At 42.5% G+C, this 13,904-nt stretch overlaps 2 protein-coding genes across 13 annotated transcripts in view; one reads left to right on the top strand and one right to left on the bottom strand.

Annotated features, from left to right (window-relative positions):
• grid2ipb (glutamate receptor, ionotropic, delta 2 (Grid2) interacting protein, b) overlaps positions 1-8,031 on the top strand; it is a 40,631-nt gene extending 32,600 nt beyond the window's left edge. For 4 of the 5 annotated variants that reach the window (XM_040023156.1, XM_040023155.1, XM_040023153.1 and 1 more), the window contains 10 exons: positions 489-641; positions 1,042-1,129; positions 1,576-1,665; positions 2,929-3,125; positions 3,211-3,366; positions 3,451-3,537; positions 3,623-3,752; positions 3,901-4,019; positions 5,081-5,245; positions 5,546-8,031. In XM_040023156.1, coding sequence (XP_039879090.1) covers positions 489-641; positions 1,042-1,129; positions 1,576-1,665; positions 2,929-3,125; positions 3,211-3,366; positions 3,451-3,537; positions 3,623-3,752; positions 3,901-4,019; positions 5,081-5,245; positions 5,546-5,617 — 1,257 coding nt within the window. In that variant the 3' untranslated portion in view covers positions 5,618-8,031. The remainder of the gene's footprint in view (positions 1-488; positions 642-1,041; positions 1,130-1,575; positions 1,666-2,928; positions 3,126-3,210; positions 3,367-3,450; positions 3,538-3,622; positions 3,753-3,900; positions 4,020-5,080; positions 5,246-5,545) is intronic. The other variant, XM_040023154.1, reaches the window with a different exon arrangement.
• Positions 8,032-9,290: 1,259 nt separating this feature from the next.
• arhgap17a (Rho GTPase activating protein 17a) overlaps positions 9,291-13,904 on the bottom strand; it is a 33,824-nt gene continuing 29,210 nt past the window's right edge. For 7 of the 8 annotated variants that reach the window (XM_040023161.1, XM_040023162.1, XM_040023159.1 and 4 more), the window contains 2 exons: positions 13,357-13,896; positions 9,291-11,699 (listed from right to left, as the gene is read on the bottom strand). In XM_040023161.1, coding sequence (XP_039879095.1) covers positions 11,545-11,699; positions 13,357-13,896 — 695 coding nt within the window. In that variant the 3' untranslated portion in view covers positions 9,291-11,544. Of the gene's footprint in view, positions 11,700-13,235; positions 13,256-13,356; positions 13,897-13,904 lie in introns of all 8 variants that reach the window. The other variant, XM_040023163.1, reaches the window with a different exon arrangement.

Below are 13,904 nucleotides of genomic sequence, written 5' to 3'. Positions count from 1 at the left end.
ACATACAGTTGATTGTTTGGCTCAGATCTTAATTGGACTTCATTACTCGAGAACAGCATTCAGGCAGACCATCAACTTCATCCCGATAGGTCACATGATCTCATTGCAACACAGTTCAGCTGATATTCTCCTATAGACCTGAGTGGGAAATCTATTTATTTTGTTTTAATCTTCTTTATCCTGTCCACAGTGTGCTGTAAGCCACTTTGCAACCCATCTCAACCCCAGTACTTCCTGCCATGCTCTTTCTGACTTAACCTCGTGCTCTGTCCCCGGTTTTGCTGTTGCTTTCCACGACAGACCCATACCCTAAATAACTAATAATAGCAGTAATAATTTCTTTGTCTACAACTGCTAAAGAGTATACAAGAAACTTGTGAGGTCCATGCGCACAGTGGGAATATGATTCAGTAGTGAGAACTGCTGTCTTTGTGCTGAACTAGAACACTATGGCTTAAGTGTTAAGTAACTGTTTTTCCATCTTCAAGGCTCCACCACCACCTCCTCCACCATTACCTCCTCCTTGTGACCCACCTCCGCTGCCCAAGCCGGGCCAGCAAGCCTCAGACGCTAACCACATGAGTGTAAAGAGGCTCCGCTGGGAGCAGGTGGAGAACTCTGAGGGAACAATATGGGGTCAGGTGAGTGGTGATCTCCAGTTATCTTGCATTACCCTGTGGTTAGAGGCTGTACGGATACGTATATGTATGGCTCTGTCGGTAAAAAAAGAAAACAACATGTGAATCTACCCACTCGGACTGTGAGTTTTCTCACTACTCCTACATATCTCCATCCATATTTGGAAAAACCTCCTTATGTGTCTCCGATGAGTCATCAAGGCAACAATGTTGTTTTTGTAAACAGAGGCTGTGCCAGACTTGATCTGCTTTTAGATGTTAAAACGTTGAGCCTTTTTGATCCCAGCATATATTCCTATCAGACATGAATAAAATCTGAACACCAAACATAAAAGAAATAAGTTAAAAAAGCTGATTTTGACTGTGCCTTCGGAGAGTACAGTGTGTCCTTGTCTGTGTTTAGCTCGGGGAGGATTCAGAGTATGACAAGCTCACCGACATGGTGAAGCACTTAGACCTGGACCTGCACTTTGGGACTCAACGCAGATCCAGTGAGTGATTTTGTAACTTTGTCACGTCTTCATCAATTCATACACATCAAGTCATCTTAACCTCTTTGTGTCTAAAACGATACATTTGCATTGCATCTGAATATATGTGTGTCTTTATTGACGTCGCCTGTTGTGTTTGTACCTTCACAGTTATGTTCTCCATTGGAGCTGCTTCATTCACCTGCACCTCAAATCCATTCTCCATACGGCACCATATCCCCCTCTTGTTTTCTGTCATGATTATCAGTAATAACACAGATCTGCCTATGTAAAAAAACAAACCACACAACTTGCTGTTACCGATTAAAAATCATTTTATTGGCCTCTAATGGCAGAGTGTGTTATTAACCCACCAACCCGCCACGTTCAGCCTCTGTGACTTAGTTTGCGTATTGACCCCTGGTGCCAGGAGAACGCATCCTTACACTGTTTGTTAAAATTATCAGTCTCTCCTCCAGAGCCAGCCTTCCAGCCAGAGAACTTAAAAAAGAAAGACGTGGTGGAGATTCTGTCTCATAAGAAAGCCTACAATGCCTGTGAGTGCCACACAAACACGACACAAGGGTCGAGGATCAAGGATGTGAGACTGCAGCAAAAATACCTTTTATAGTTACAGCTGGTTACAAAAACGTTGCACAAGTAGAAGACAAAGAACATCACTTAACGAAGGCCAAACATTTTCTGCGCCACTGATGTGGAAGAGGAATTATAGACACTATTTAGACAAGGTATCAAATCCACATTGTGCCCACAAGATAATATATAGCTGATAAACTTGATGAAAATTAACTGATAAAGTGATTAACCTGATAAAAACATGTTAGCCTGAAGTAGTAACGCTGCATCGAAGGGCAGGGTTCAGGTGAGAGCGCACTCAGACATATATATTAGCATAACAAGGATAATAGAACAGAATCAAGAGTTGAAAATTACCACTGACTCTGCAGCTGTTAAACTTCTGCTACTACTTATTCAGCTTCCCATGTGTGCTCTGTGCTTTTGCAGCATTTTTTTTTTTACCTGCTTGCATTTTCTTAAGTTGCATTTGACCTCTCAGGGCCACCGTAATGGATACAGTTACACTGTTCAAGTAAATTAAAGGAACACTGGATGAGCCAAGTGAGTTAAAGTTCAGGAATATCAGTTATAAACCATCATGAGTCTATTTCACCTCCCTTGGTTGGAATGAAGGTGAAAACAAGTGCACTGCAGAAGTAACAGCGAGATAACTCCCTTAAAGAAAATGGATTTGGCCACAGATCATTGCTCTCTCCTTATACCTTCTGACTGATTTTTCTCTAGATTTGCTTTGTGCTAACTGGTACCAACAGGTCGTTCATGTTTCATTCACAAGGAAAAAGAGTGAGTCTCTACAAGAAGAAAAAGACATGTATATTTATGTTCTTCCTAGATCGTGGATCAGATTTAGCCAAATTTGATCAAAGAATTACAAAGAGTCATCTTACGTCAGCGTAACAATGGAGGTCAGTGTAGCAATATAGCAAGACAATGAAAAGTCTAAAAATGATGCCTTGCTTCTCTGCAGTTATCCAGATTGGACTCTTTGGCACAGCGACTTCTGTCTTCTGTCACGGCACTGCTAACTCACTGTTAATTAGCGGGTTTATGATGTGACTCTGGGTTTCAGAGCTACATGTTACAGACACATGGTAATAAATGTGAGTGAAAGACAGGCAGATGAAGGGTTTGTCAGCAGAGCGGGAACACAGTGATCCTCTTTGGTACATAAATTCTCCACATTTTCCCCCGCCTACTCACCCTCCTCCTCCTCCCTGCAGCCATCCTCATCGCCCATCTGAAAATCTCCCCCGAAGAGCTGCGTCAGGTGTTGATGAACATGACCACCGACAGGCTGGAGCCGGCCCACATCAAGCAGCTGCTGCTGTATGCCCCAGACGAAGAAGAGGTGAAACAGTACGAACAGTTTGATCAGGACCCGGGCAAGCTGAGCGAGCCGGACCAGTTCATTTTCCAGGTGACTGTGGGGGGGAAAATGTCAGAGATGATCAGAGATGTTTTAAAGAGTAAAACTAAATGATTTAACATTATCTGTGTTTCAGATGCTAATGGTGCCTGATTATAAGACTCGCCTGCGGAGCCTCTACTTTAAAACGACCCTACAGGAGAGGACGGAGGAGATGAAGATCGCGTACGATTACATCTACAAGGCTTCAGTGGAGCTCAGGAGCAGCAAGAAACTAGCCAAGATCCTGGAGGTATGAAATGAGCAGTCGAAATGAAAATAAATCTGTGAATATCTGTGTTAGCAGTGAATACTTACGGCTTTACTTTACCAACAGTTTGTTCTTGCAATGGGAAATTACCTGAACAACGGGCAGCCGAAGAGCAACAGGACGACCAGTTTTAAGATCAACTTCCTAACTGAGGTACAGCACGGATGTCTGTGCCTTCAACACGGTAAGCTCGAGTTCAGTGTTTAGTCGCTAATGCGCTTCTCCTTCTGTCTCTTAGCTAAGCACAACCAAAACAGTAGACGGGAAATCCACCTTTCTCCACATTTTGGCCAAGTCTTTGTGCCAACACTTCCCAGAGCTGCTCAGCTTTCCCAGAGACCTCACAACAGTGCCTCTGGCAGCTAAAGGTACAATGCTCTTAGTTAATAGTTAATATACAGTAGAATCAGGTGTGCTTCTTTTGCATAGTTTATGCTGTTGTTACAGTTTGATTTGCATATTTCCTTTGAGTTTCAATGGGTTTGTTACCTCATCTCCAATATTTCCCCGTGACAGTGAACCAGAGGGCCATTACAACAGAGCTGAGTGACCTTCACTCCACCGTGCAGGACATCAGGGCGGCCTGTCAGAAGATCCAGTCTACCCCTGACGATCACTTCACTTCAGTCATGAGTGTACGATAAAACCCATCCATTTTCAAGGCTGGAGCCTATTCCAGCACACGCAGGGTGTACAATGGGTAGTTTGCATGTTATCACAAAGCTGAAACAGTAGGAACGACACTCAGATTAATGTCATAGGGAGAACATGCACACAAAGGCCCAGGTGGGCAGCAGGGTTGAACCCTTATGCTGAGAGGTGACAATGTTAACCACTGTTCCACCATGCACCCCTACAGTAAAATCTGTAAATAAATGAATGATGTTTACCAACGGTTAAGAGTTAAAGAGACACTCTTGTGTCTTTGCAGTTTCAGCTTAGCAAAGGAATCACTTGGCTGGCCCTGTCCAGTTCTCATCGACTACAAGCACTCTGATGTTTACTACCATACAGGTTATAATATAAGTGTAAAAAATATTATAAAAGCTCAGGAAAAACTTTTTGTTGTCTGGGTTCCATATTGTTGAAACAAACGACATAATGACTTGCCCGTTTCGCACTGCTAAGCTAACCGTTTCCTGGTTGGGTAAGATAGTAACACAAACACAAATAAATATGATAATGTTGCACTTCAACGGTCTAATTGACCACAAAGCTACTCATTCAAACATTTATTTGTGCACTGTATCTGTCTGACATCTACAGCTATGGTTAGTTCATCATTTAATCCGAATTTAACAAGCAAGCTCCTCGGTCTGTGGGAGGAAAGCAGGGTATTTGGAGAAAAACAACAAAGAAACAATACGATACATTCCCTGTGCTCGTGTTATTAGGTGTCAGTAACCAGAAGTATAAGAGGAAAGTCCAGACATATTTGTATGGACTCTCAAAAGATATCAATAACATTTCCAAACCAGGACTACTTCAGTAAAAGAGTTGTTAGTGTACAGGTGGTGGCACCTTGCTTTGCCTCAAACAATTTTGTAGCACCCATCCATTATCATGGAGGAGTGTAAATATAGAGACAAGAGAAATCAGGGCATCATGGCAGCATCACTAATTGTTTTCTAAATCTTCACCCAGTTGCACCATTCATTAAGAGCCCCTGTATATTTGTTAACGTTTGTGCCCACAGACTTTCCTGGAGAACAGCCACCCTGCGATCCAGTCTCTGGAATCGTTGCAGACCAGAGCCATGGAGGAGTTCTCCAAGGTGGCCTCCTACTTTGGAGAGGACAGCAAGTCCTCCAGCACAGAGACCTTCTTTGGCATTTTTTCAGAGTTCGTATCCAAGTTTGAGGTGAGCTATTACTCCACTGTTCTCTGTCAAGATGTTGATAGATGAGCAAGGCTAAATTTGACTTGTTCCAGAAGGTGACAGTCATATTTTGGATATATTTAGCAGGCGTGTGACAGACTCAAACCTACTAAACAATGAGGCATTCAAACAGTGCTCTCACACAGACCGGCTGCCTGCAGCTATAAACTGATTAGGCTGCAAAGCGGCACTGTCTATGGAATAAATGAATGTGCTCTAAATCTGAAAATAATGGGGTAAAATGAGTATAAATAAGAGGAGATTATGGTTTTTCTTTTGCAGAGAGCTCTCAGTGAGATCCAGACTCCAGAAAACCCCAGAAGCCCCAGACTGTCTTCCCCTTTGGCCTGGTAGAAGCAAGAAATGCGGGCAGATGTCGGGCCAAACCGAAAAGGCCGGCTGGCTCAGTTTTCACTCTGCTCTCCATAACCAAAGTGCCAAGATCACACACAGACACTCAAACCAACGGGAACAGAGACCACGTCATCTATAGCAAACACAATGGAAATGCGCTGTATCTGTATGTAGATAAACCACAAGTTAACGAGTGCCCCGTGTGCAGCAGTGCTATTACTTCAGGTGCTGGTAGAGCAGGACTATTCAGGTGTCCACAGATCAATAGGAACTCCACAGCACACACGCAATACTCCCGCCACTTATTAACGTTATTTACATCTCTTTTTAATGCGCATTAATTGGTAAATTTGTAAAGATTGTTAGAAGGAAGCCTTTCAAGGCCCTTGATTGTGATGCTGCATTAAAGCGAGGTTTAAGCAACGACAACAACTGGTATGACTATTTACATGTTTATTATACGACTATATAAAGTTTATATTTTCTATCAGATCATATTTGAAAATTGTAAAGACGAAGCATAAATGTAGGCTGATGACAGTTATCTGGACTCAAGATGACTGACAGGTGTAGTTCAGTGTTAGTGTTTGATGGTGCGCTCACTGCCTCCCATACTGCAGGATATATTTTAAACATTCAGAAATAGTAGACGGTAGGAGTTTTTAAACAATTTATGTCCAAATTGTGAATCTAGAACATGAATTGTATGACTTGTAGTCATATTTATTTCCTTTACTGTGAATTTAAATGACATCTATGATGAAAATCCTTTTTCTTTTCTCTTCTGATAGAGGCGAGTTAAAGTCACACACACCCAGCTCTGGTCCTAAAGTGTTGAGGATCTGATGTCTATGGAAGCAAAGCAAGGCCGTAAAGATTGTAGAAATTTACAAATTTAAGTTTTATTAATATTTTAATTTTTCTTCTTCTTGTTATTATTATTATTATTATAAAATGTGTTAAAATAACTCAAAATGTCAAAACTCATCTTGCAGTGATAAAATCAATTTTGTCATTTGAACAAACAAACAGATCTGAAGAGGATTCTTTGGCCTGCATCCTTTAAGGTTACATTGTTATGTCAGTCAAGTGTAAACACTCTACCATGACAGCTCGCAATCATTTTTTTGCCTTTGAATTGTTGCGTTGAAGACTCGGATGGAAATAAAACGGCAATAAGATGGAGTCTGACTGCCATCAGTTTGCGATTGAAGGGGGTCAAGCCGGCAATCACATGAAATCTGTTGATGTCCAAATTCACATAAAACAAAAATTAACCACTTGTATTCCCAGTCCAGCCAGAAGCCCATAAATTCCTCCACCACTAGTGACGTAGTTGCTGCAGGTTGGCGATTTAACTGCAAATCAAATAGGTGCTGGGCAACCTTACAGGAAGATAAACAGAATACAACCAACTGGCAAACTGTTGAGTTGAATTCCCTACTGCAAAGAGAAACCACACAGATGAGTTGCGCACACTGGCGTAGACTGACTCAGAGTCAGTGTAACATGCAATCTGTCGGCGTTTATAAATTAGACGCAGACTGCAATTGTTTGGAGACATGTTGCCTCCCACCAGGCAACCGGTCTCCAAACAATTGCAGTCTCCTTGTGACTCCTCAGCAGCTGGTCACTGCAACTTACAATCCATTGCAACATGCGCATTGACCAACTGAGTAAATGCAGCCCATTTGCACCCGAACTAAAGCCTGTGAACATCCGCTCGTATTCATCCAGCATCACTGCTGTTCTCCCTGTGAGGACTCTGTGAAATCCACATTCATTTGCACATTTGTTTTGAGGGTTCTGAGTGACGTTTTGCAAACAATGCTGCACCTTTTACGGCCCGCCATCGGCACATCGTCAAATTCTGTAGTTTCAGAGCATGTGGGTGATTAGTGTCCTTTTTTGTTGTTGGCTGTACTCAATGGTGAAAGCCAGCTTCATTGTGAAGCGTGAGCTGTTTGCTTCTGGCAAACGGCTAATGGTTGTGCACTTTGTCGAGTCTTTCTAGTGTTCTGAATGCATCTCTGCTCCAACAAGTGGGCGGCCTCTGGATGAATGCGCGTCAACAGGGGGTGCGGGGAGGAAAAACACACTGTAAATGGACATTTCCTGCATTTCTGGTTGTCATGGTGATGTCATGACTCCTCTACAGTACAGTGTACCTGTAGCTGTGTTGTATTTCTGTTTATGAACTATTGAAATTGTAAATTCATTGTTTTTTGCTATGCACTGCTCATTTCTTTCTTTCTTTCTTTTTTTTTTTTTTTAAATTGTATTCCCCTGTCCTCCAAGTCCCAGTTCACTTTCTTATCCAAGTGTGTCACCAGGAAATTACCGTTTTATTTATTCTTAATGCATAGCTTTAGTCAGGCTCACGAGGTGACTGTGACCTTGTAAAAATAAATAAATAAAAATAAAAAATACACTCCTAGCTGCTACAGGTGTAGTAACGGTGTTTCTCGTCCCCGTCATTTGCATGTCGGTGCAGTTAATGTATAAAAGCTGTGCAGCTGGTAGCATTTACCCTCCCTGGATATTTAGGTTTAAATACACTTCTGTTAGTCTAGCTAGGTTAACTTATTGGTTCTCTTTTATAACTGTTTTATATGTTTTCATGAAAAGTTGCTAATGTTTTGTGATCATTTTACCTTTCTGTTTGCTTTCAGATGGAGGATATGTTTAAAATGTTTTAAATAAAAAAAAAATGCCTGAAAGTAACGCCGTTTGATTTATCTGTGCTTTCAGGTGATAGGTTTAGAGTGACCCACGTGTTGAACACCCATTATTACCAGCTGATAGCAGATATATAAGTATCAACATGAATCAGTCCATGTGCAAATCTCTGCTGAATTCTAATCTGCAGTAAAAGGAAGAAAGCATATCAAGTATCATAAATCGACCTGCTGATATACAGCTGTTACTCTGGACGTGATAAAACACAGAGCGCCACCAGCAGCAGCACCTGACGCGACTGTGGAAACTACACTCTCCACTCTTACTCCAGACTTTAGTCAATTTAAAATGTACTTTCATCTGAAAAGGGAACAACTTAGCGACAGTTTGGTTTTGTTAGCCCACGTAAAACACTTCATCTGGTTCGTCTTTGGTGGCTTGATATTAGGGACGTGACAGCAGCGTGACGGAGGCTCTTGGTGCACTTACACCAGCTCTAATCCACTCCTCGTGAAGGTCTCCCAAGTTCTTGAATAGACTTTTCCCAACAATCCTCTCAGGGCTGCAGTCATCCCTGTTGCTTGTGCACCCTTTCCCCTTCCAGTCATCTTTCCATTAATATCCTCTGTGGCAGCACTCTGAAGGGTCAGGCTTCTGTGGCTTACCCTCCTCGTGGAAAGCGTGGATGGTCGTCATGTGAACAGCTCAGTCTACAGTCAACTGAAATATTTTAATGACCCAAATAATCTTATTTCAGTTTAACCTGATTGTTTTAGCATAATTGCATATAGCCCTTCAGTGGCGACAGGAACAAATGTTTATAGGTAACATTTTGTTAATGCAATTTAAAAAAAAAAAAAAAAAGCTTTTTAATCAGTGACATTAGCAATTTGTCACCCTTTTTAAAATCATATTACAGGAATATTTTAACCCTCATTCTTTAAGGCTGTTACAGGACAAGAGTCGAGGCACAAGACAATCAACCTGGAGCAGATTTAAATAGTTTCTTCATATACTTTATTTTCTTTGGAAAGGAAAGCATTCATATTACATGTTTTTTCCCCCATATTTAAGCTCACCAGACAGCATACATATAAAACTATGGAACTTAAAAATGCAGCATCATTATCATCATTTCTAGTTTAATGGCATTTGTTTGTTCTCTCAACGCACAAGGATAAGGCAGCAAGGTACAAGAGTGCACAGAGAGAGAAAGGAGGGGATCATAATGCTTTGATTGTCTCTGAAAAACACAACTCAACTTCTTTTCAGGGCAACTGCAGCATCCAAGACCTTCTCACCTGGTACCATGTTGGGTCAGCTCTCTAAGAACCAAAATCTGCATTTATCAGAGGCCAAAAAATAATAATAACAATAAAGCAAAGTTTACACAGAAAATACAACAAAGCCATTTAAAATAAAATAAAAAAATCCAAAAACAACAGACTGGGCAAAAATCTAACACCACATCACTACTGAGATATCACAGCACCGTGTTCACTCAGCTCAGTGGGAAAGACCGAGAGAGAGGGAAAAAACCCCAAGCCCTCTATAACAGAGTTCACTAGAAAACCACTCAGTGAGTCTGGCCTGCGCTCAAGTGCAAAATCAGCTCTTTATGCATCTTTCTGCTCAGGGTGATGTTTCACTACATTCGCTCACGCTCAGCCCCGCTGTGTGTAATGCCCTGGCGAACGCCGGAGAGCACGCTAAGATAGACTGGAGAAACAGAAAGGCAAAAAATACTGACTGCATTCAGGCTGGGAGGGTCAGGTCGACCCCTGCTACGTCTGCTTAGAAAACCCAAAACACATTTAAATACACAACTTCTGCAGAAAAATGCAGAAGCGCACAGTTTCTTATCGGACACGGCCTGAAATATACCCGCTACCGACACAGCTTCTTAGAAATACTGTGGTACTAGAAGGGAATACCCCCCCCCCCTCCTCCATACAGTAAATGCGTATTTCATAGTTCTGGGAGGAACCAGTAAGGCATGGTGCATATTTAAAGACTGCATTAAAGATGTCAAGCCACTAGGGAATGTATTTTTGTTTTAAATTGGTAAATAAATACAGGCAGGAGGAAAAAGAAATAAAAGTATAAAGGGGGAGAAAAGGGAAAGTTAAGTGTTTGAGACGACTGGAAACCTGCAGTCACAGCTACACTTCAACTGTTTTGGTTTCTATTCCATCCACCTTTTAAAAATACAACTTATTTATTTCTTGATCTAAGGCCATGTTCAACACTGAAAAATACTCACACGCAGAAAACCCCACCTCACACCAAATACAACTGAGTCCTATCAGTCCGTAGTTTGGCAGCCGCCCCACATTACCCCACCGTGCTCTTTTATATTGCCGTAACACCGTCTCTAACAGCAGTGCTGATCCAACATCTGCCCTTCGTTTCTGCTACGCTCTTCTTTGACGATTGTCTGGAGCTTGATCTGCAGGGAGTGCGGTGTAAAGACAGAGGGGCCGGTACATGTCGCAGGGTGAAGGCTTTGTATCACGAGTCTCCCTGCAAAAATCACATCTGGCAACATCATGGAGGTCGAAAAGACTGTCGGGAAGCGAGTGCCGATGACGGCTGAGACACACGAACTGCACTAAACAACAGTAGAAACAGTGGAAAACACCAATTGCATGTGGACGCTACCTCTGTTGTCAGACTATAAACCAAAAATTTGGCATTTACATGACTATCACTCCTTCTAGATTTCCTAGTACACTGTTTCACACGTATGAATTAAATTAAAAACAGAATGAAGCGAAGGAGCTGAGGGTTGCAAAGCGGCTTGCGTGTGAGATCCTTTAGCTGATGTGAGCTGGGATCAGCTCAGTTCTGTTAATTTATAGTGATGTTTTACCCCTTTTAGCTTAAAGATGTGTTATATAATCAATAACTATACTGACTGTAAGCTGTACTTATGGCATTTATAAAAGTGAAGACAACCAGTAGTAACGCTCTAAGACAAACTGCCACTCATCTAGCTTACCCCCTATAATAATGTGATGTTAAAATGTGTGTGTAGTAGTGGGTAAAAATACTAATAGAGCTCGCATATAATAAACTAGCATGTCAAAGATTAATCATGTGACTGGAGAAATGTTTTATGTATTTTGCTGACAGGAAGCTGTTTGACCTCCATGATGGCCACTATTAGTTTGTTGTCCTTCATGACCAGGCACAGTTGGAGAGGTTCATCTTTTATACGAGGGCTGCAGATATGGGCAGGCGCCTCCTTATAGGACAGTGCTCTCGCTCTCCAGGTCACAGTCTTTAGGAAGAGGCGGCGAGGAGGAAGAGGAGAAGGCGGTGGCAGTTGGCAGCTGCTGGTCTACTGCCGTGAGGTCAGGGGCCAAAGCTAGACTCAAACCTTTGAAAGGAATCACCGGATCTACAAAGCAGGACACATCATGGAAGACAGATTAGTTGCGGTGAGGAAACACGTAAGCTTAGTCACAATAGCAAATAATCTTTAGATAAAAGGAGATGTGTGTGGTAACAGCTGAAGCAGATAATTCCACTTACTGTTTATGTTAGCAAGGGACTGCAAATGGGTTTCCCATGCACGTAGGAATTCATATAAAACGCTACATAAACATCCCAAAAAGATAAATGCCCACATGACAAACAGCAGCCATAATGGCAAACACGTGCCCGACGTATGAAAACACTTAAAGCTGCTGCAGAGCAGTCAAACTGTGTCATATTTTCCGCAGATTAAAACTAAACTGGAGCAGAGGTTTGGCAAGTGAGGAGTTCTCCAGCCAGCAGGTGGCGCTGTGCAACAGAGACTGACAAGCAGCAGTGCAACAAACCAGTGGAAGCAGAGAGAAAATGTAAAGTCCGGAAAGATGTTTCTGTTTAATTTTAGCTGGAAAACTCATTTGCATTTGAATGCAATTAATAAAACTAGGGCATTACACTGTTTTGGGGGTGGGTGGAGGGGTGGACATGATTCTGAATACTGGAAACACAAACATGCATGTTAGAGGTGCACATGAGTTAAAAAAAATACAAAAGCTTAAAAACTCCACAACACGGATCACTTCATATTTCTGAAAATCTGAACGGAGTTTCCCGGACAGTGAAGGGTTTGAAAGCCTCGCTAAGAGCTGATCAGAGTTTCAAACCCCTTTGTTTGTGATGACACAGTGACAGCCGATGAAAATGACTCGTGAGCAATGACAGCTCTGATGCCAGACTGCCGTATTACCTGTAGTGAGACATTCACTTCTAGAAACATGTTTTTGAGAAGCAGTGGAAGATAAAGTGAACAGTTTAATCGAGTCCATCAGTGTGAAGCTCTCAGGTGTCTTTCCGTGTTAATGGAAAAAACACAACATTTTTAAAGTTAGTGCACAAACATAAGCCAAAGAATTCGGTGGAAAGATTTTAATGATTCGTGTTTCACCTTCAGGTATTTCTTTATATATTGGAGTAGCTAGCAAAGTCTGTATGGTACAGAAGAAGAGGACATTAATCCAATCCAACCTGTGGGAGGTGCTTAGAAAACATGGGGTGAAATGTGTCTCAGTGACTCGAATGAATGGCCCACTATAAGTGGGTAAAGATCAGTGAGGCTATATTCCCTCTATACTTTGCAACTCAACTGATGAATTGAAGTTTGAGTGTTTAAAAACACAACTTTTTTTCTTTTTTTTTTTTTTTAAAGATCTCAAGAGGAACAAATATTATCTGCTGATTTCTTCCTCATCATTCGACTGGAAGCAGCAAGTGCAACCGTATCAAATATCTGCTTTTCACATCAGAAGTGGGTTTCTCACTAAAATCCGTCACACATCATGGGACAGTCGTGCATCAAAGTTTTTAAAAAAAGGATGTGAAAGAGCCGGCAGGCTGTGATGATGATATATATTTAAAAGAAAGAAAAAAAAAGTGCTACTGCAAGTGTCAATTATCAACAAACCTCACAAGTGTGTCTTTAACCTGCAGAGGTATTACAGTGAAGAGTGTTAGAATTACAGTACATTAGTATTCGGTTAGTAATGACACTGTTACACACACTTCACATAAGAAACGGTACCCACCCATCATCTTGGTGCAGATCCCGTTGGTCTCATTGGTCACTGTGGTGGGTTGGGGTGGCGGAGGGATGTTGGGTCTGTTCCGTGGTTTGGGGACAGGCCGCGGCCGGGGAAGCGAGCCCGACTGGTAGGGAGATGGAGATGGGGATGGAGGGGTAACTGCATCCTGGCTGTTAGTGCAGGGTGGAGGGGTGTCTGGAGGGGTTGGGGTTCCTGGGGGTGAGGGGTCGGCGCTGTGCTGGTCTCCGCTGGGCTGGCCGAGGGATGTGGGCTGCACAGAGGGATTGGCCTGCGTCGGAGGTTCTGGGGGTGGATGGCTCGGCGCCTGGATCGGGGGCTGGTTACTCGAATGGCGCCGATGTGTGGCACTTGGATGTGAGGTGGGGGAGGTTACAGAGGTGGACGAGTGGCTAGCCAGGGGTCTGGGGGTGGAACTGAAAGTCTGGGAGGAGACAGGGGATGAGGAGTGGTTTACAGAATTACAGGGCTGACTGGGTGGAGGGTTTGTGGGTTTGGGAGGAGCAGGAGCCTGCTTCTTGGTACCTGGAAGC

This window comes from Simochromis diagramma, unplaced genomic scaffold (assembly GCF_900408965.1).
Source record: "Simochromis diagramma unplaced genomic scaffold, fSimDia1.1 OVJJ01000208.1, whole genome shotgun sequence".
Classification (NCBI taxonomy): Eukaryota; Metazoa; Chordata; class Actinopteri; order Cichliformes; family Cichlidae; genus Simochromis; species Simochromis diagramma.
Note: the sequence above shows the minus strand (reverse complement) of the source record. Positions and strands in the feature narration are given on the sequence as shown.